The 20,964-nt window shown below is 56.4% G+C and overlaps 2 protein-coding genes across 4 annotated transcripts in view; one reads left to right on the top strand and one right to left on the bottom strand.

Annotated features, from left to right (window-relative positions):
• The window catches only part of pcmtl (l-isoaspartyl protein carboxyl methyltransferase, like), a 66,114-nt gene extending 53,849 nt beyond the window's left edge, over positions 1-12,265 (top strand). For 2 of the 3 annotated variants that reach the window (XM_067991155.1, XM_067991153.1), the window contains 5 exons: positions 3,937-4,041; positions 6,846-6,966; positions 7,700-7,785; positions 9,678-9,847; positions 11,902-12,265. In XM_067991155.1, the coding sequence (XP_067847256.1) occupies positions 3,937-4,041; positions 6,846-6,966; positions 7,700-7,785; positions 9,678-9,847; positions 11,902-11,914 (495 nt within the window). In that variant the 3' untranslated portion in view covers positions 11,915-12,265. Of the gene's footprint in view, positions 1-3,936; positions 4,042-6,845; positions 6,967-7,699; positions 7,786-9,677; positions 9,852-11,901 lie in introns of all 3 variants that reach the window. The other variant, XM_067991154.1, reaches the window with a different exon arrangement.
• A 369-nt stretch (positions 12,266-12,634) lies between these two features.
• The window catches only part of sptbn5 (spectrin, beta, non-erythrocytic 5), a 394,215-nt gene continuing 385,885 nt past the window's right edge, over positions 12,635-20,964 (bottom strand). Inside the window, exons 72-73 of the mRNA XM_067991151.1 lie at positions 16,893-17,027; positions 12,635-14,562 (exon numbers count right to left, since the gene is read on the bottom strand). Of these exons, the coding sequence (XP_067847252.1) occupies positions 14,324-14,562; positions 16,893-17,027 (374 nt within the window). The 3' untranslated portion in view covers positions 12,635-14,323. The remainder of the gene's footprint in view (positions 14,563-16,892; positions 17,028-20,964) is intronic.

The raw sequence follows: 20,964 nt of genomic DNA, 5'->3' as shown, positions 1-20,964 counted from the left end.
CAGGGCAGGTACAGCATGGGTTAGATACAGAGTAAAGCTCCCTCTACACTGTCCCATCAAACATTCCCAGGGCAGGTACAGCACGGGTTAGATACAGAGTAAAGCTCCCTCTACACTGTCCCATCAAACATTCCCAGGGCAGGTACAGCACGGGTTAGATACAGAGTAAAGCTAAGTAAAGAAATCAAGGATAGTATCCGACTAAAAACAAGGACATATAAGGTAGCCAAACTTAGTGGGAGGATAGAAGATTGGGAATTCTTCAAAAGACAGCAAAAAGTAACTAAAGGATTGATTAAGAAAGGGAAGTTAGATTATGAAAAGAAATTAGCAAAAAATATAAAAACAGATAGCAAGAGTTTCTATAGTTATATAAAAAGAAAAAGGGTGGCTAAGGCAAACATAGGTCCCTTAGAGGATGAGACCGGGAAATTAATGGTGGGAAACATGGAGATGGCAAAAATGCTGAACAAATATTTTGTTTCAGTCTTTACAGTAGAGGACACTAAGAATATCCCAACACTGGACAAACAGGGGACTCTCGGGGGGGAGGAGCTAAATACGATTAAAATCACTCAGGAGATGGTACTCAGTAAAATAATGGGACTCAAGGCGGATAAATCCCCTGGACCTGATGGCTTCCATCCTAGGGTCTTGAGGGAAGTGGCAGTAGGGATTGTGGATGCTTTGGTGATAGTTTTCCAAAATTCCCTGGACTCAGGAGAGGTCCCGGCAGATTGGAAAACTGCTAATGTAACACCGTTATTTAAAAAGGGTAGTAGGCAGAAGGCTGGAAATTATAGGCCAGTTAGCTTAACATCTGTGGTGGGTAAAATTTTGGAGTCTATTATTAAGGAGACAGTAACGGAACATAAGCATAATTTAATAGGACAAAGTCAGCATGGCTTTATGAAGGGGAAGTCATGTCTGACAAATTTGCTTGAGTTCTTCGAGGATATAACGTATAGGGTGGATAAAGGGGAACCAGTGGACATAGTGTATTTAGACTTCCAGAAGGCATTCGACAAGGTGCCACATAAAAGATTATTACTTAAGATAAAAAATCACGGGATTGGGGGTAATATTCTGGCATGGGTGGAGGATTGGTTATCGAACAGGAAGCAGAGAGTTGGGATAAATGGTTCATTTTCGGACTGGCAACCAGTAACCAGTGGTGTTCCACAGGGGTCGGTGCTGGGTCCCCAACTCTTTACAATCTATATTAACGATTTGGAGGAGGGGACCGAGTGCAACATATCAAAATTTGCAGATGATACAAAGATGGGAGGGAAAGTAGAGAGTGAGGAGGACATAAAAAACCTGCAAGGGGATATAGACAGGCTGGGTGAGTGGGCGGAGATTTGGCAGATGCAATATAATATTGGAAAATGTGAGGTTATGCACTTTGGCAGGAAAAATCAGAGAGCAAGTTATTTTCTTAATGGCGAGAGACTGGAAAGTACTGCAGTACAAAGGGATCTGGGGGTCCTAGTGCAAGAAAATCAAAAAGTTGGTATGCAGGTGCAGCAGGTGATCAAGAAAGCCAACGGAATGTTAGCTTTTATTGCTAGGGGGATAGAATATAAAAACATGGAGGTATTGCTGCAGTTATATAAGGTATTGGTGAGACCGCACCTGGAATACTGCATACAGTTTTGGTCTCCATACTTAAGAAAAGACATACTTGCTCTCGAGGCAGTACAAAGAAGGTTCACTCGGTTAATCCCGGGGATGAGGGGGCGGACATATGAGGAGAGGTTGAGTAGATTGGGACTCTACTCATTGGAGTTCAGAAGAATGAGAGGCGATCTTATTGAAACATATAAGATTGTGAAGGGTCTTGATCGGGTGGATGCAGTAAGGATGTTCCCAAAGATGGGTGAAACTAGAACTAGGGGGCATAATCTTAGAATAAGGGGCTGCTCTTTCAAAACTGAGATGAGGAGAAACTTCTTCACTCAGAGGGTGGTAGGTCTGTGGAATTTGCTGCCCCAGGAAGCTGTGGAAGCTACATCATTAAATAAATTTAAAACAGAAATAGACAGTTTCCTAGAAGTAAAGGGAATTAGGGGTTATGGGGAGCGGGCAGGAAATTGGACATGAAGCTGAGTTCGGATCGGTCAATGCCCTGTGGGTGGCGGAGAGGGCCCAGGGGCTGTGTGGCCGGGTCCTGCTCCGACTTCTTGTGTTCTTTAGATTTGTGGTTGGGATCAGATCAGCCATGATCTTATTGAATGGCGGAGCAGGCTCGAGGGGCCGATTGGCCTACTCCTGCTCCAATTTCTTATGTTCTTATGTTCTTATGTACACTGTCCCGTCAAACACTCCCAGGGCAGGTACAGCACGGGTTAGATACAGAGTAAAGCTCCCTCTACACTGTCCCATCAAACACTCCCAGGGCAGGTACAGCACGGGTTAGATACAGAGTAAAGCTCCCTCTACACTGTCCCATCAAACATTCCCAGGGCAGGTACAGCACGGGTTAGATACAGAGTAAAGCTCCCTCTACACTGTCCCATCAAACACTCCCAGGGCAGGTACATCACGGGTTAGATAGAGTAAAGCTCCCTCTACACTGTCCCATCAAACACTCCCAGGGCAGGTACAGCATGGGTTAGATACAGAGTAAAGTTCCCTCTACACCGTCCCATCAAACACTCCCAGGGCAGGTACAGCACGGGTTAGATACAGAGTAAAGCTCCCTCTACACTGTCCCATCAAACATTCCCAGGGCAGGTACAGCACGGGTTAGATACAGAGTAAAGCTCCCTCTACACTGTCCCATCAAACATTCCCAGGGCAGGTACATCACGGGTTAGATAGAGTAAAGCTCCCTCTACACTGTCCCATCAAACACTCCCAGGGCAGGTACAGCATGGGTTAGATACAGAGTAAAGTTCCCTCTACACCGTCCCATCAAACACTCCCAGGGCAGGTACAGCACGGGTTAGATACAGAGTAAAGCTCCCTCTACACTGTCCCATCAAACACTCCCAGGGCAGGTACATCACGGGTTAGATAGAGTAAAGCTCCCTCTACACTGTCCCATCAAACATTCCCAGGGCAGGTACAGCACGGGTTAGATACAGAGTAAAGCTCCCTCTACACTGTCCCATCAAACATTCCCAGGGCAGGTACAGCACGGGTTAGATACAGAGTAAAGCTCCCTCTACACTGTCCCATCAAACACTCCCAGGGCAGGTACAGCACGGGTCAGATACAGAGTAAAGCTCCCTCTACACTGTCCCATCAAACACTCCCAGGGCAGGTACAGCACGGGTTAGATACAGAGTAAAGCTCCCTCTACACTGTCCCATCAAACACTCCCAGGGCAGGTACAGCACGGGTTAGATACAGAGTAAAGCTCCCTCTACACTGTCCCATCAAACACTCCCAGGGCAGGTACAGCACGGGTTAGATACAGAGTAAAGCTCCCTCTACACTGTCCCATCAAACACTCCCAGGGCAGGTACAGCACGGGTTAGATACAGAGTAAAGCTCCCTCTACACTGTCCCATCAAACACTCCCAGGGCAGGTACAGCACGGGTTAGATACAGAGTAAAGCTCCCTCTACACTCTCTCAACTAGATGAGCTCCACCTACTGTACTGGTTAACTCTTTGTGTCCCAGTCCTATGGCCTGTCTGACTGAGACATGAGTTTACTGTTGATTAGAAGCCTTGGAATGCGGGTCCCCGAGATGACAGGACAGTGTCTCATACTGTGTCCTACCCAGACTCCCAGTCAGAGAGAGGGGCCCTTCATTCACTGTGCCTGGGCTAGATTTGCAGTTCCAAATGCTGCCTGTCTGTGCCCAGCTCCCTCCCCGCCTGTCCCTGATTCCGGAGTTGTATTTCTGTGTGTTTGCCTGTTTGGGGAGTAGTCCAGCTCTCCCTGTGTGTATTGGTGTATTTACCGTGTTTGTCTGTGTTGCAGCATGCACATGCGCTGGAATGTCTGAAGGACCACCTGTACGAAGGGGCCCGAGCCCTGGACGTGGGCTCAGGGAGTGGTTACCTTTCTGCCTGCTTCGCCAGAATGGTGAGTCAGGGGTCCTGGTCACCTGGAGAAACCAGCAACACCATAGAGGTGATCAAAATCATGAGGGGTTTTAACAGAGTAAATAAGGAGAAACTGTTTCCAGTGGCAGAAGGGTCGGTGACCAGAGAACACAGATTTAAGGTGATCAGCAAAAGAATCAGAAGCAACATGAGAATTTTTTTTACTCAGTGCGTTGTTCTGATCTGGAATACACTGCCTAAAATGGTGGTGGAAGCAGATTCAATAATAACTTTCAAAAGGGAACTGGATAAATAATCGAAGGGAAAAATTTTACAGGGCTATGGGGAAAGAGCAGAAGAATGGGACTAATTGGACAGCTTTACCAAAGAGCCAGCACAGGCACGATGGGCCAAATGGCCTCCTCCTGTGCTCAACGTGGGCTGGGGCTCCTCTGGTGGCCCACTGTGGGATTGCAGTCCTCGGGGTGGCCCCGCAGAGCCCGAAAGGGAGGGCCCAGCTTCCATACTGGGTCTGTGCTGAGTGGTTTGAGGAGAGCAAGCCCCAGTTAGCCACAGGGTGAGAGAGGGGCACCTGTTCCTGGTGACTCTCCAGTGACCTGTGGAGGGAGAGACAGGATTGGACTGTGTGCCCACCATGGTCGAGCAGCCTTCCCATCCTCACAGTCTAGATCCTCACGTCAAGAATGGACACTTGGGTAAGTGCGTGAGGTCCAGGGTCAATGTGAGCGATGCCCCAGGGTCAATGTGAGCGATGCCCCAGGGTCAATGTGAGCCTTACCCCAGGGTCAATGTGAGCCGTGCCCCAGGGTCAATGTGAGCCGTGCCCCAGGGTCAATGTGAGCCGTGCCCCAGGGTCAATGTGAGCCGTGCCCCAGGGTCAATGTGAGCCTTACCCCAGGGTCAATGTGAGCCGTGCCCCAGGGTCAATGTGAGCCTTACCCCAGGGTCAATGTGAGCCGTGCCCCAGGGTCAATGTGAGCGATGCCCCAGGGTCAATGTGAGCCGTGCCCCAGGGTCAATGTGAGCCGTGCCCCAGGGTCAATGTGAGCCTTACCCCAGGGTCAATGTGAGCCGTGCCCCAGGGTCAATGTGAGCCTTACCCCAGGGTCAATGTGAGCCGTGCCCCAGGGTCAATGTGAGCCGTGCCCCAGGGTCAATGTGAGCCTTACCCCAGGGTCAATGTGAGCCGTGCCCCAGGGTCAATGTGAGCCGTGCCCCAGGGTCAATGTGAGCCGTGCCCCAGGGTCAATGTGAGCCGTGCCCCAGGGTCAATGTGAGCCTTACCCCAGGGTCAATGTGAGCCGTGCCCCAGGGTCAATGTGAGCCGTGCCCCAGGGTTAATGTGAGCCTTACCCCAGGGTCAATGTGAGCCGTGCCCCAGGGTCAATGTGAGCCTTACCCCAGGGTCAATGTGAGCCGTGCCCCAGGGTTAATGTGAGCCTTACCCCAGGGTTAATGTGAGCCGTGCCCCAGGGTTAATGTGAGCCTTACCCCAGGGTCAATGTGAGCCGTGCCCCAGGGTTAATGTGAGCCTTACCCCAGGGTTAATGTGAGCCGTGCCCCAGGGTTAATGTGAGCCGTGCCCCAGGGTCAATGTGAACCGTGCCCCAGGGTCAATGTGAGCCGTGCCCCAGGGTCAATGTGAGCCTTACCCCAGGGTCAATGTGAGCCGTGCCCCAGGGTCAATGTGAGCCGTGCCCCAGGGTCAATGTGAGCCGTGCCCCAGGGTCAATGTGAGCCTTACCCCAGGGTCAATGTGAGCCGTGCCCCAGGGTCAATGTGAGCCTTACCCCAGGGTCAATGTGAGCTTTACCCCAGGGTCAATGTGAGCCGTGCCCCAGGGTCAATGTGAGCCTTACCCCAGGGTCAATGTGAGCCGTGCCCCAGGGTCAATGTGAGCCGTGCCCCAGGGTCAATGTGAGCCGTGCCCCAGGGTCAATGTGAGCCTTACCCCAGGGTCAATGTGAGCCTTACCCCAGGGTCAATGTGAGCCTTACCCCAGGGTTAATGTGAGCCTTACCCCAGGGTTAATGTGAGCAATGCCCCAGGGTCAATGTGAGCCATGCACCAGGGTCAATGTGAGCCGTGCCCCAGGGTCAATGTGAGCCTTACCCCAGGGTCAATGTGAGCCGTGCCCCAGGGTCAATGTGAGCCGTGCCCCAGGGTCAATGTGAGCCTTACCCCAGGGTCAATGTGAGCCGTGCCCCAGGGTCAATGTGAGCCTTACCCCAGGGTCAATGTGAGCCTTACCCCAGGGTCAATGTGAGCCTTACCCCAGGGTTAATGTGAGCAATGCCCCAGGGTTAATGTGAGCCGTGCCCCAGGGTCAATGTGAGCCGTGCCCCAGGGTCAATGTGAGCCTTACCCCAGGGTCAATGTGAGCCGTGCCCCAGGGTCAATGTGAGCCGTGCCCCAGGGTCAATGTGAGCCTTACCCCAGGGTCAATGTGAGCCGTGCCCCAGGGTCAATGTGAGCCGTGCCCCAGGGTCAATGTGAGCCGTGCCCCAGGGTCAATGTGAGCCGTGCCCCAGGGTCAATGTGAGCCGTGCCCCAGGGTCAATGTGAGCCGTGCCCCAGGGTCAATGTGAGCCGTGCCCCAGGGTCAATGTGAGCCGTGCCCCAGGGTCAATGTGAGCCGTGCCCCAGGGTCAATGTGAGCCGTGCCCCAGGGTCAATGTGAGCCGTGCTCCTCTCCCAACAGATCGGCAGAAATCAGTGAGCTGTGGGTGGGAGCAGTGTGAAGGGGCGGTGACTCCGCTGGGCCCTGTTCACTCGGGGGGGCTGATGTTTCCCGCTGGCAAATTCTCTCCTCTCTGTTCACAGGTGGGGCCCACAGGGACGGTGGTTGGAATCGATCACATCCCCGAACTGGTGGAACAGTCCATTGCAAACGTGCAGTCCGACCAATCACTGCTGCTCAGCTCGGGCCGGCTCACACTGATCGGTATGTTGTGGGGGGAGGGGGGTGGGGAGAGTGTGGTGGGAATGGGGATGGGGGGAGTCAGAGGAGAGGAGGAGTGGGGTTGTGAGGAGATGAGGGAGAGGGTGAGGGGAGCCTGGAGAGGGAATGGTGGGGGAGGGGGTTGGGAGGGTGTCTGGGGAGAGGAGATTGGAGGAGGCTGGGGGAGTGAGGGGAGTCTGTGAAGAGGAGAGTGGGGGTGAAGGGAGTCTGGGGAGAGGAGGGAGGGGGAGGGGCGTCTGGGGAGTGGAGAGCGCGGGAGGGGCGTCTGGGGAGAGGAGAGCGGGGGAGGGGCGTCTGGGGAGAGGAGAGCGGGGGAGGGGCGTCTGGGGAGAGGAGAGCGGGGGAGGGGCGTCTGGTGAGAGGGGTGAGGGGTGTCTGGGGAGGGGAGAGGGGTGTCTGGGGAGGGGAGAGGGGTGTCTGGGGAGAGGAGAGTAGGGGGGGAGTGGGGAAGGGGGAGGGGGAGTCTGGAGAGGAGGAGGGGGAGAGAAGAGTGGGGGGAGGGTGGGGGGTGTCTGGGCAGAGGAGTGGGGGAGGGTGAGGATTGTCTGGAGGAGGGGGGAGAGGAGAGTTGGGGGGGGGCTGTTGGGGCCTCACTGACTAGCTCTACACATGGAGACTTGGGCCGAGCCAGCGTTGAGCAGGAGACGGGGAGGAGCAATGGGGAGGGGACTGGAGGAGTCTCCAACACTCACTCTTCTCACACTTTCCCTTCCAGTGGGAGACGGGCGACGCGGGTACCCCAGTGGAGCGCCCTATGATGCCATTCACGTGGGCGCGGCTGCACCGACTGTTCCTCAGGCGGTAAGCAAGTCTCTGTTTCCAGAACCATCTGAACCTGTCAGTCGAGCCCTTCCTTGTCTGTCCCGAGTTAGTGAGTGGAATTGAAGTGAATTGGGAGCTCGATGCCCTTGTTCAGAGGAAGGTTTAGTGAATGCACAACACTGAGTTACTCAGAAGGCCAACCGAGGAAGTTGTAATTTATTTATAGGGTTCTGTGTTTGGAGCAATTAATGTGTTAAAAATATCATTCGTTTAATTTTTTGAGATATCAGTCACGGCTCAGTTGGTATCACTGAGTCAGAAGGTCGTGGGTTCAAGCCAATAACCCAGGCTGACACTCCCAGTGCAGTACTGAGGGAGTGCTGCACCGTCACAGTGTCGTCTTTTGGATGAACCAAGGCCCCGTCTCCCCTCTCAGGTGAATGTGAAAGATCCCACGGCACCATTCAAAGAAGAGCAGGGGAGTTCCTCCTGGTGTCCTGGGCCAATATTTATCCCTCAACCAATCACTAAAAACGGATTATCTGGTCCATTATTGCTGTTTGCGGGATCTTGCTGTGCACAAAATGGTTGCCGTGTTTCCTACATTGACTACACTCCAAAAGTACTTCATTGCTGTGACATAAATCACTTTGGGACGTCCTGAGGTGGTGAAAGGCGTTTTAGAAATGGGAGTCTCAAGTAATAGGAGCTTCCATTTGGAGAATGCCTGAGGCACCACAGAGAACAGGTGCCTGTCGGTGGGGGAAATTAGGGGCGATGGTGAAAGGGGGGCAGCCGCGCCCAGGAGACTGATGAAAGTGGGAAGAGGGGTCTGGAGAGTGGGGCCACGGAGCTCGGGGAGGGAGACCCCGAGAGTGGGGGCAAAGGGGAGGGGAGGGAGATCCCGAGAGTAGGGGAAGGGGAGAGGAGGGAGTCCCCGAGAGTAGGGGAAGGGGAGGGGAGGGAGTCCCCGAGAGTGGGGGGAGGGGAGGGAGTCCCCGCGAGTAGGGGAAGGGGAGGGGAGGGAGTCCCCGAGAGTGGGGGGAGGGGAGGGAGTCCCCGCGAGTAGGGGAAGGGGAGGGGAGGGAGTCCCCGAGAGTGGGGGGAGGGGAGGGAGTCCCCGCGAGTAGGGGAAGGGGAGGGGAGGGGAGGGAGTCCCCGAGAGTGGGGGGAGGGGAGGGAGTCCCCGAGAGTGAGGGGGAGGGGAGGGAGTCCCCGAGAGTGGGGGGAGGGGAGGGGAGGGAGTCCCCGAGAGTGGGGGGAGGGGAGGGGAGGGAGTCCCCGAGAGTGGGGGGAGGGGAGGGGAGGGAGTCCCCGAGAGTAGAGGGATGGGAGGGAGTCCCCGAGAGTGGGGGGAGGGGAGGGGAGGGAGTCCCCGAGAGTAGGTGGAAGGGAGGGGAGGGAGTCCCCGAGAGTAGGTGGAAGGGAGGGGAGGGAGTCCCCGAGCGTGGGGGGAGGGGAGGGGAGGGAGTCCCCGAGCGTGGGGGGAGGGGAGGGAGTCCCCGAGAGTGGGGGGAGGGGAGGGAGTCCCCGAGAGTAGGGGGAGGGGAGGGAGTCCCCGAGAGTAGGGGGAGGGAGTCCCCGAGCGTGGGGGGAGTGGAGGGGAGGGGAGGGAGTCCCCGAGAGTAGGGGGAGGGGAGGGGAGGGAGTCCCCGAGAGTGGGGGGAGGGGAGGGAGTCCCCGAGAGTGGGGGGAGGGGAGGGAGTCCCCGAGAGTAGGGGGAGGGGAAGGGAGGGAGTCCCCGAGAGTAGGGGGAGGAGGAGGGGGGAGACTGGCGACAAAGTCCCCTCTGTCGGTGACTTGGTCTAACCGTTGTATAAAGGGGATGGTCTCACTAAGAGGAGAGGGGGTGGGGGAGGCGGTGGAATCAGTACCTGGTTCAGTCTGGCGAGGGCACTGCTGATTCTGTGCCCGTTCTGTGCCCCCCTCAGTTGTTGCAGCAGCTGAAACCTGGTGGTCGGCTGGTTCTACCCGTTGGTCCAAGTGGAGGAAGTCAGATACTGGAGCAGTACGACAGGATGGAAGATGGGAACTTCACCCGCACACAGCTCATGGGAGTGATCTACGTCCCTCTGACCGACCGAGAGAGGCAGTGGAAAGGGTAGGTGAGTCTGCGTGCTGGGGAGTGGGGGGCATCTGACCTCTTGGTATTGGTTCAGCAGAGGTGAGGTCTTGGCAGTTCCGAGGTATTAACACTGCGCCTACAAGCTGCTCTGCACCACCCCCAGCGCTGAGACCTGAGAAGAGCCTTTATTTGGAGAGCAGGAGCTCTGTAATTGTCCCCTGGAGCCTCCGCCTCTCCAGAGCTCCCACGTTCTGTGTTCGGTGATCTCAGGCAGAGGGACGCTACAGAATGTTTAAGATTCATTCTGGGGATGTGGGTGTCGCTGGCTAGGTCGACATTTATTGCCCATCCCTCGTTGCCTTGAGGAGGTGGTGGTGGTGAGGTGAGGGGGGGGTGGTGAGACGGGGGTTTGGGGGTGAGGTGAGGGTGAGACGGGGGTTTGGGGGTGAGACGGGGGTTTGGGGGTGAGACGGGGGTTTGGGGGCGAGACAGGGTTTGGGAGTGAGATTGGGGTTTGGGGTGTGAGACGGGGTTTGGGGGTGAGGTTGGGTTTGGGGGTGTGAGGTTGGGTTTGGGGGTGAGGGGTTGGGTTTGGGGGTGAGGTTGGGGTTTGGGAGTGTGAGGTTGGGTTTGGGGGTGAGGTTGGGGTTTGGGGGTGTGACAGGGTTTGGGGGTGTGAGTTGGGGTTTGGGGGTGAGGTTGGGTTTGGGGGTGTGAGGTTGGGTTTGGGGGTGTGAGGTTGGGGTTTGGGGGTGAGGTTGGGGTTTGGAGTGAGGTTGGGGTTTGGGGGTGAGGTTGGGGTTTGGGGGTGAGGTTGGGTTTGGGGGTGAGGTTGGGGTTTGGGGGTGAGGGTGGGGTTTGGGGGTGAGGTTGGGGTTTGGGGGTGAGGTGGGGTTTGGGGGTGTGAGACAGGGTTTGGGGGGGTGAGGTTGGGGTTTGGGGGTGAGGTTGGGTTTGGGGGTGTGAGACAGGGTTTGGGGGTGTGAGACAGGGTTTGGGGGTGTGAGGTTGGGTTTGGGGGTGAGGTTGGGTTTGGGGGTGAGGTGGGGTTTGGGGGTGAGGTGGGGTTTGGGGGTGTGAGACGGGGTTTGGGGGTGTGAGGTTGGGTTTGGGGGTGAGGTTGGGGTTTGGGGGTGAGGTTGGGGTTTGGGGGTGTGAGACGGGGTTTGGGGGTGTGAGGTTGGGGTTTGGGGGTGAGGTTGGGTTTGGGGGTGTGAGACGGGGTTTGGGGGTGTGAGGTTGGGTTTGGGGGTGTGATGTTGGGGTTTGGGACGGGGTTTGGGGGTAAGGTTGGGGTTTGGGGGTGAGGTTGGGGTTCGGGGGTGAGGTCGGTTTTGGCGTGTTAGATGGGGTTTGGGGTTTTTGGCGTGTGAGGTGGGGTTTGGGGTTTTTGGGGTTTGGGGGTGAGGTTGGGTTTGGGGGTGCGGTCAGTTTTGGCGTGTGACGTGGGGTTTGGCGTTTTTAAAGGTATGAGACGCGGTTTGGGGGTGAGGTGGCGTTTGGGGTTTTTGGGGTGTGAGACAGGGTTTGGGGGCAAGATGGGATTTGGGGGCCAGATGGGGTTTGGGGTGTGAGTTGGAATCACTGGATGATTTTATTTGATTGTTTTGCTCCCTCCTGATTTCTCTGCAACAACCGACGGAAGGAAGTGAATTCAGGGACAGACCCGCGACTTGCTGCTCGATACAGGAACAGTGGGTCAGGGTCTGTGGACTGGGACAGGGTCCGTGGGCAGGGATTGGGTCCGTGGACTGGGTCAGGGTCAGTGGGCTGGGCCTGGGTCAGTGGGTCAGGGTCTGTGGGTAGGGATTGGGTCCGTGAGCCTGGGTCAGTGTGTCAGGGTCTGTGGGCTGGGATTGGGTCAGGGTCTGTGGGCTGGGATTGGGTCAGTGTGTCAGGGTCTGTGGGCAGGGATTGGGTCCGTGGGCCTGGGTCAGGTCCCTGGGCCTGGGTCAGTGGGTCAGGATCTGTAGGCTGGGATTGGGTCCGGGTAACACTGGCGTTGGGTGGTTGGAGGTTGCGGCGTGCCTGTGTATGGTGGAGATTGGCGAAGGGCCCCCCTCGATCACACTGTTTCTGTCTCATTACAGGAGTGACCTTTGAAGGAGCTGCGGCCGATTCTCACCACTGACCATAAGGAAGCCTCGGATGGAGAGAGAGCTGGGCTCGTGCTGGGCTCTCAGGCCACTTTCTGCCACTGTCATTCTCCTAGGTCGTGTTCAGACCTCGGCCACCATCCTGGACACGGGTCGAACTCTCTTCACGGAGGCCATCAAAGCTCAGCCTTAGGTTTTGACTGGGGAGGGAGGGGATTTTCTGCTGAATGTCAGTGAACATGTATAAATGTGTTGCGGGGGGGGGGGAATTGTTTGTAACTCTCGGACGAACGTAGAACACAGCAGGGGTTCAGTGCTGTGAACGTGGACTCTGCAATAAAACAACTGCTCAACTCACGATCGGAGCTGCTGCTTGGAAATATTTTCTCCGTGACCCCCTCCCCACTCCTGCGCTGAAAGGGTGCCATTCTACCGTCACGCGTTACCTCAGGTACCTCGCCCCATTGCCCATTCGTTATCTGAGAGCCAATGGAACAGTTGACCATGGGGGCCATCACGGGCAGTCTGCTGATGCCAGACCGCAGCCGGATCTGCGATCAGACTGAGAAGCTGCCGCCGTGATCTTTGGTTTCAAACGCGGAGTGTGAGCAAGTTACAGCCGTCAAGATATAAAGAAGCTGGTGAGGATGTGGGGCTTCCCCACAGGGAGCAGCCATAGTGCACGAGTTAATGGCCCTTCAGTGGGAGGTAGAATGCGACCAGGCAGTCCATGCAAATCTCAATTTTATTTTTTTTCTTAATTTTAAAATACAAACGATAGCGACAGAATAAAATCTGGGGTTTGTCAGATTACCAAGGGCCGACTTCACTTCTTGCATCAGTACTCCGTGGGTCAGAGGTCACAGTGGGCATTGCTGACTCTCCACACACCAGTCATTTACTGAGTCTCACCACATGGTCATTAAAGGGGTCCACTGGCAGTTGTCTCCTCTCCTCAAGCCCCCGTTTGGGCACCAGACAGCCTCCAGTACTGCTCCCACCTGGGCCCAGATACTGAGCAGTTTGGCTGGAGACGGAGCTCAGGCTGGGTTCCCTGTGAGAACAGTTAACTCAGCACAGACTGGGGAATGAAGCTGCCACCTTCCTGGTCCACCGGGCTCAGCTGATTAAATCACTCCCCTCTTCAGCAAGTTTGAAGGAGATGCCAGCCTGACGTTGTACGGTGAATTTAAGACCTGGAGCCTTGACCTATTGGCTGAACAGGCCCCAGTCACAGAATCATCAGTCAGTATATTAATGAAGAGCAGCAAAAATTAACAAGTAGTTTTGGAAAACACCATAATTAGATGGCCTGAAATAACGTATTGCTCTTGATCAGATGGAAATGGAGCATCCCCCCAGATCTTTGCTTTAGTCTCAAGTCAAGAGCAGGCATCGTTTTGGGGAAAGATGATAGTCTAGTGCAGTATTAGACTCAGCTCGAGCACAGGCCCACACACCCGTTCCAGATCAACACACTTACAATGTTATATTACTTTAAGCTCGGTTTGTAACTGATCTGTGTACGTAAAGGCGTTGAAGTGTAACGGGGGGGGGGGAGGTGTGTAAACTTATGAAGCTGGTCCATGTGAAACGGTCTGGTACGGTTGTGTGGAATGGTCCGATCCGGTTGGCCCTGCCCTATGTGGAATGGTCTGGTCAAGTCGCCCCCCCACCCCCTCGCGGTACGTGAAATGGTCCGGTCCAGTCGCGCCCCGCCCCACTGTACGTCGAATGGTCCGGTGCAGTCGACCCTGCGGTACATGTAATGGTCCGGTCTGGTTGGCCCCCGCGGCACGTGGAATGGTCCAGTCCGGTCGGCCCCCGCGGTACGTGGTATGGGTCGGCCCCCGCGGTACGTGGAACGGTCCGGTCCGGTCGGCCCCCGCGGTACGTGGTACGGTACGGTCTGGTCGGACCCCGCGGTGCGTGGTATGGTCAGGTCCGGTCGGCCCCCGCGGTACGTGATATGGACTGGTCCGGTCGGCCCCCGCGGTACGTGATATGGTCCGGTCCGGTCGGCCCCCGCGGTACGTGGTATGGACTGGTCCGGTCGGCCCCCGCGGTACGTGGTATGGTCCGGTCCGGTCGGCTCCCGCGGTAGGTGGTATGGGTCGGCCCCCGCGGTACGTGGTACGGTCCGGTCTGGTCGGCCCCCGCGGTACGTGGAACTGTCCGGTCCGGTCGGCTCCCGCGGTACGTGGTACGGTCCGGTCTGGTCGGACCCTGCGGTACGTGGTATGGTCCGGTCCGGTCACCCCCCGTGGTACGTGTCGGCCCCCGCGGTACGTGGTACGGTCCGGTCCGGTCCGGTCGGCCCCCGCGGTACGTGGATCGGTCTGTGAAGCTCAGTCGTGTGCAGGTCCAGATTAAATAGCAGTTACAATCAAAGAGCGAGGTTGGGGCAGCCGCCAAGTTACTTCTTTGTAAAGAATTTTTTGAAAGCATTTTTCTCCTTCTCCTTCTTCTTCCTGCCCTCCATGTCCATGTTCTGCGTGTAGTGCCACGATGGCATGGTGAAGGTGCTGGGCGGTGCTGTCCTCTCCGACTCCCAGGTCTTCCGGCGACTTTCAGACGTCTCTCGGTTGCTAGAGACAGTCGGGCTCCTTCGCTCCACACACAGGTTGGGAGTACTGCCCAGGATCCTGCTGGTCCCTGACAGGCACAAGGGGTTGGAAATCTTTATGAAAAATGGTCTCTCCTTATTTACAGTCTTACACAGTCACACTCGGGAGAGAACACCAGGTGACGGTCACCCTCTCGGGACAAAGCACCAGGTGACGGTCACCCTCTCGGGACAAAGCACCAGGTGACGGTCACCCTCTCGGGACAAAGCACCAGGTGACGGTCAGGCTCTCGGGACAAAGCACCAGGTGACGGTCAGGCTCTCGGGACAAAGCACCAGGTGACGGTCAGGCTCTCGGGACAAAGCACCAGGTGACGGTCAGGCTCTCGGGACAAAGCACCAGGTGACGGACTCGCTCTCGGGGCGGAGTGACGGTCACCCTCTCGGGGCGGAGTGACGGTGACGGTCACCCTCTCGGGGCGGAGTGACGGTGACGGTCACCCTCTCGGGGCGGAGTGACGGTCACCCTCTCGGGGCGGAGTGACGGTCACCCTCTCGGGGCGGAGTGACGGTCACCCTCTCGGGGCGGAGTGACGGTCACCCTCTCGGGGCGGAGTGACGGTCACCCTCTCGGGGCGGAGTGACGGTCACCCTCTCGGGGCGGAGTGACGGTCACCCTCTCGGGGCGGAGTGACGGTCACCCTCTCGGGGCGGAGTGACGGTGACGGTCACCCTCTCGGGGCGGAGTGACGGTGACGGTCACCCTCTCGGGGCGGAGTGACGGTGACGGTCACCCTCTCGGGGCGGAGTGACGGTGACGGTCACCCTCTCGGGGCGGAGTGACGGTGACGGTCACCCTCTCGGGGCGGAGTGACGGTGACGGTCACCCTCTCGGGGCGGAGTGACGGTGACGGTCACCCTCTCGGGGCGGAGTGACGGTGACGGTCACCCTCTCGGGGCGGAGTGACGGTGACGGTCACCCTCTCGGGGCGGAGTGACGGTGACGGTCACCCTCTCGGGGCGGAGTGACGGTGACGGTCACCCTCTCGGGGCGGAGTGACGGTGACGGTCACCCTCTCGGGGCGGAGCGCAAAAGCAGACACCTTGAAATTTGCTGTAGATTTTCCAGAGCCCTGGATTTCATTGCTGGTGCCTGATTGGGGGGAACGGGAAGCTGTGCTGGGGCAGGCACGGTACGTGGGATGGGCACGGTGCAGTCACGATTGCTGTTGTCATCAAGGCAATGTTGCTGTGGGAGATTGTACTGGAATGGCTTAAAGGGCCAAACACTTGCACTCGGGTAGGTCAGATCCTCCTTCCTGGATACAGACCGTGAGCGCCCAGCACGGTAATCGACGGAGCGAGGCACGGGACAGTGAGCGCCCGGCGCGGTAATCGACGGATCAAGGCGCGGGACCGTGATCGCCCGGCGCGGTAATCGACGGATCGAGGCGCGGGACCGTGATCGCCCGGCGCGGTAATCGACGGATCGAGGCGCGGGACAGTGAGCGCCCGGCGCGGTAATCGACGGAGCGAGGCGCGGGACCGTGATCGCCCGGTGCGGTAATCGACGGATCGAGGCGCGGGACAGTGAGCGCCCGGCGCGGTAATCGACGGATCGAGGCGCGGGACCGTGATCGCCCGGTGCGGTAATCGACGGAGCGAGGCACGGGACAGTGAGCGCCCGGCGCGGTAATCGACGGATCGAGGCGCGGGACAGTGAGCGCCCGGCGCGGTAATCGACGGAGCGAGGCACGGGACCGTGATCGCCCGGTGCGGTAATCGACGGATCGAGGCGCGGGACCGTGATCGCCCGGCGCGGTAATCGACGGATCGAGGCGCGGGACCGTGATCGCCCGGCGCGGTAATCGACGGATCGAGGCGCGGGACCGTGAGCGCCCGGCGCGGTAATCGACGGATCGAGGCGCGGGACCGTGAGCGCCCGGCGCGGTAATCGACGGATCGAGGCGCGGGACCGTGAGCGCCCGGCGCGGTAATCGACGGAGCGAGGCGCGGGACCGTGAGCGCCCGGCGCGGTAATCGACGGATCGAGGCGCGGGACCGTGATCGCCCGGCGCGGTAATCGACGGATCGAGGCGCGGGACCGTGATCGCCCGGCGCGGTAATCGACGGAGCGAGGCGCGGGACCGTGATCCTAATCCCAGCCACTTACACTGGTAATTATCTCAGCTTCAATCACAAATTTCTAAATGATACTGCAGTTTATAAATTTCCCAACATGTTTCCTGGGTGAACGAAGGCCCTCGCACAGATAATTAATGGGACAGTCAGCAGCTGGTTCCACCACCATCCTGTGAACAGGACAGTAACATTGTGGGTCTATGAGGACTGTGCTGGTGTAACTGCACTCTGGGCCATGTTTAGTACTGGAGATTCGGGAGGGGCCCGTAACACTAACCTGTGCTTAGGCCGAGTTCCTTCCATTCACCACCCTCTGGATACTGGTGGATGTTGTAAAACGTGTGAGGAGGTTTTGGGGGAGGAGCTGACACCAACTGCTTATCTCCTGTTGAATTATTCCCTGCACCAGGATCTGTAAAGCACATGGATTTAACATCACTGAAAGTTGGAGCAGGGAATGTGAGAGTAGCGGTGCCTGGTCCAAGGGGGGGAAGCAAGGGGCATTCTGTGAGCAGCATCATTTACCAGCCCGCAGTTTCACCGGGAGTGGGCATTCTGATCTAATTACTGGCGAATGATTGTGTTTAACGTTTTTGTTTGCAGGTCGCACACGGCTCACAGACTCAGCGGTCCAGAGTCCTCGGACAGATCTATTTGATTGACATTGTTTCTCTATCTGTGCCCATTGCTCCTGCTCCCACCACCCACTTACGTTCCAAAGGCTTTTCGTTGTCAATCAAAAAAATCAGGAAAGTGTTGGTTACACCAAACCACGACATGTATTATTAGAATAAACACTGACTGCTAACGGGTGAGTGTACACACTGGTGCAGCGTGAAGGGTTCAAAGGTAACTGGAGTGGAGAGACAATCTCCCCACACCACCCAACGATACACGAACCGGCTCTCCCACACCACCCAACAATACACGAACCGGCTCTCCCACACCACCCAACGATACACGAACCGGCTCTCCCACACCACCCAACAATACGCGAACCGGTTCTCCCACACCACCCAACGATACACGAACCGGCTCTCCCACACCACCCAACGATACACGAACCGGCTCTCCCACACCACCCAACAATACGCGAACCGGTTCTCCCACACCACCCAACGATACACGAACCGACTCTCCCACACCACCCAACGATACACGAACCGGCTCTCCCACACCACCCAACAATACGCGAACCGGTTCTCCCACACCACCCAACGATACGCAAACCGGTTCTCACACACCACCCAACGATACGCAAACCGGTTCTCCCACACCACCCAACGATACGCAAACCGGTTCTCACACACCACCCAACGATACGCAAACCGGTTCTCACACACCACCCAACGATACACGAACCGGTTCTCCCACACCACCCAACAATACGCGAACCGGCTCTCCCCACACCACCCAACGATACACGAACCGGCTCTCCCCACACCACCCAACGATACACGAACCGGCTCTCCCACACCACCCAACGATACGCGAACCGGCTCTCCCACACCACCCAATGATACGCGAACCGGTTCTCCCACACCAACCAATGATACGCAAACCGGTTCTCCCACACCACCCAACGATACACGAACCGGCTCTCCCACACCACCCAACGATACGCAAACCGGTTCTCCCACACCACCCAACGATACGCAAACCGGTTCTCACACACCACCCAACGATACACGAACCGGTTCTCCCACACCACCCAACAATACGCGAACCGGCTCTCCCCACACCACCCAACAATACACGAACCGGCTCTCCCACACCACCCAACGATACGCAAACCAGTTCTCCCACACCACCCAACGATACGCAAACCGGTTCTCACACACCACCCAACGATACACGAACCGGTTCTCCCACACCACCCAACAATACGCGAACCGGTTCTCCCACACCACCCAACGATACGCGAACCGGCTCTCCCACACCACCCAATGATACGCGAACCGGTTCTCCCACACCACCCAACGATACACGAACCGGCTCTCCCCACACCACCCAACGATACGCAAACCGGCTCTCCCACACCACCCAATGATACGCGAACCGGTTCTCCCCACGCCACCCAACGATACGCGAACCGGTTCTCCCACACCACCCAACGATACGCAAACCGGCTGACTCTCACCACCCAACGATACGCGAACCGGTTCTCCCACATCACCCAACGATGTGCGAACTGGCTCGTGCACTCCACCCAACGATACGCGAACCGGCTCTCCCCAGACCACCCAACGACACACAACCCAGTTCTCGCACACCACCCAACGATACGCAAACTGATTCTCACACACCAGCCAACGATGTGCGAACTGGCTCGTGCACACCACCCAACGATACGCGAACCGGCTCTCCCTGCAACATGTGAACCGGTTCTCACACACCACCCAACGATACGCGAACCAGTTCTCACACACCACCCAACGATAAGCGAACTGATTCTCACACACCACCCAACGATACGCGAACTGATTCTCACACACCACCCAATGATACGCGAACTGATTCTCACACACCACCCAACGATACGCGAACTGATTCTCACACACCACCCAACGATACGCGAACTGATTCTCACACACCACCCAACGATACGCGAACTGATTCTCACACACCACCCAACGATACGCGAACTGATTCTCACACACCACCCAACGATAAGCGAACTGATTCTCACACACCACCCAACGATAAGCGAACTGATTCTCACACACCACCCAACGATAAGCGAACTGATTCTCACACACCACCCAACGATACGCGAACTGATTCTCACACACCACCCAACGATAAGCGAACTGATTCTCACACACCACCTAACCATACGTGAACTGATTCTCACACACCAAACGATACGCGAACTGATTCTCACACACCACCCAACGATACGTGAACTGATTCTCACACACCACCCAACGATACGCGAACTGATTCTCACACACCACCCAACGATACACGAACTGATTCTCACACACCACCCAACGATAAGCGAACTGATTCTCACACACCACCCAACGATACGCGAACTGATTCTCACACACCACCCAACGATACGCGAACTGATTCTCACACACCACCCAACGATAAGCGAACTGATTCTCACACACCACCCAACGATACGCGAACTGATTCTCACACACCACCTAACCATACGTGAACTGACTCTACTCCCAAATCACAATAATCAAACCGGCTCTTCCACGCCACCAAATGAAATGCGATCCGGCACTCCCCACACCACACAACACAACAATACACGAACTGGCTCTTCCACACCACCCAACGATACGCGAAACGGCTCTCCCCACACCACCCAACGATACGCAAACCAGTTCTCCTACACCACCTAACGATACGCAAACCAGTTCTCGTGCACCACCCTACGATATGCAAACTGATTCTCACACACCAGCCAACAATGTGTCATAGAGTCATACAGCACGGATAGAGGCCCTTCGGCCCATCGTGTCCGCGCCGGCCATCAAGCCCAGTCTAATCTAATCCCATATTCCAGCATTTGGTCCGTAGCCTTGTATGCTATGGCATTTCAAGTGCTCATCCAAATGCTTCTTGAATGTTGTGAGGGTTCCTGCCTCCACAACCCTTTCAGGCAGTGAGTTCCAGACTCCAACCACCCTCTGGGTGAAAAAGTTCTTTCTCAAATCCCCTCTAAACCTCCCGCCTTTTACCTTGAATCTATGCCCCCTTGTTATAGAACCCTCAACGAAGGGAAAAAGCTCCTTCGTATCCATCCTATCTGTGCCCCTCATAATTTTGTACACCTCAATCATGTCCCCCCTCAGCCTCCTCTGCTCCAAGGAAAACAAACCCAATCTTCCCAGTCTCTCTTCATAGCTGAAGCGCTCCAGCCCTGGTAACATCCTGGTGAATCTCCTCTGCACCCTCTCCAAAGCGATCACATCCTTCCTGTAGTGTGGCGACCAGAACTGCACACAGTACTCCAGCTGTGGCCTAACCAGTGTTTTATACAGCTCCATCATAACCTCCTTGCTCTTATATTCTATGCCTCGGCTAATAAAGGCAAGTATCCCATATGCCTTCTTTACCACCTTATCTACCTGTTCCGCCGCCTTCAGGGATCTGTGAACTTGCACACCAAGATCCCTCTGACCCTCTGTCTTGCCTAGGGTCCTCCCATTCATTGTGTATTCCCTTGCCTTGTTAGTCCCTCCAAAGTGCATCACCTCGCACTTTTCCGGGTTAAATTCCATTTGCCACTGTTCCGCCCATCTGACCAACCCATCTATATCGTCCTGCAGACTGAGGCTATCCTCCTCACTATTTACCACCCTACCAATCTTTGTATCATCAGCGAA

The sequence above is a fragment of the Heptranchias perlo genome, chromosome 10 (genome assembly GCF_035084215.1).
Source record: "Heptranchias perlo isolate sHepPer1 chromosome 10, sHepPer1.hap1, whole genome shotgun sequence".
In the NCBI taxonomy this organism is placed as follows: Eukaryota; Metazoa; Chordata; class Chondrichthyes; order Hexanchiformes; family Hexanchidae; genus Heptranchias; species Heptranchias perlo.
This window is presented reverse-complemented; position numbering and strand designations above follow the sequence as displayed.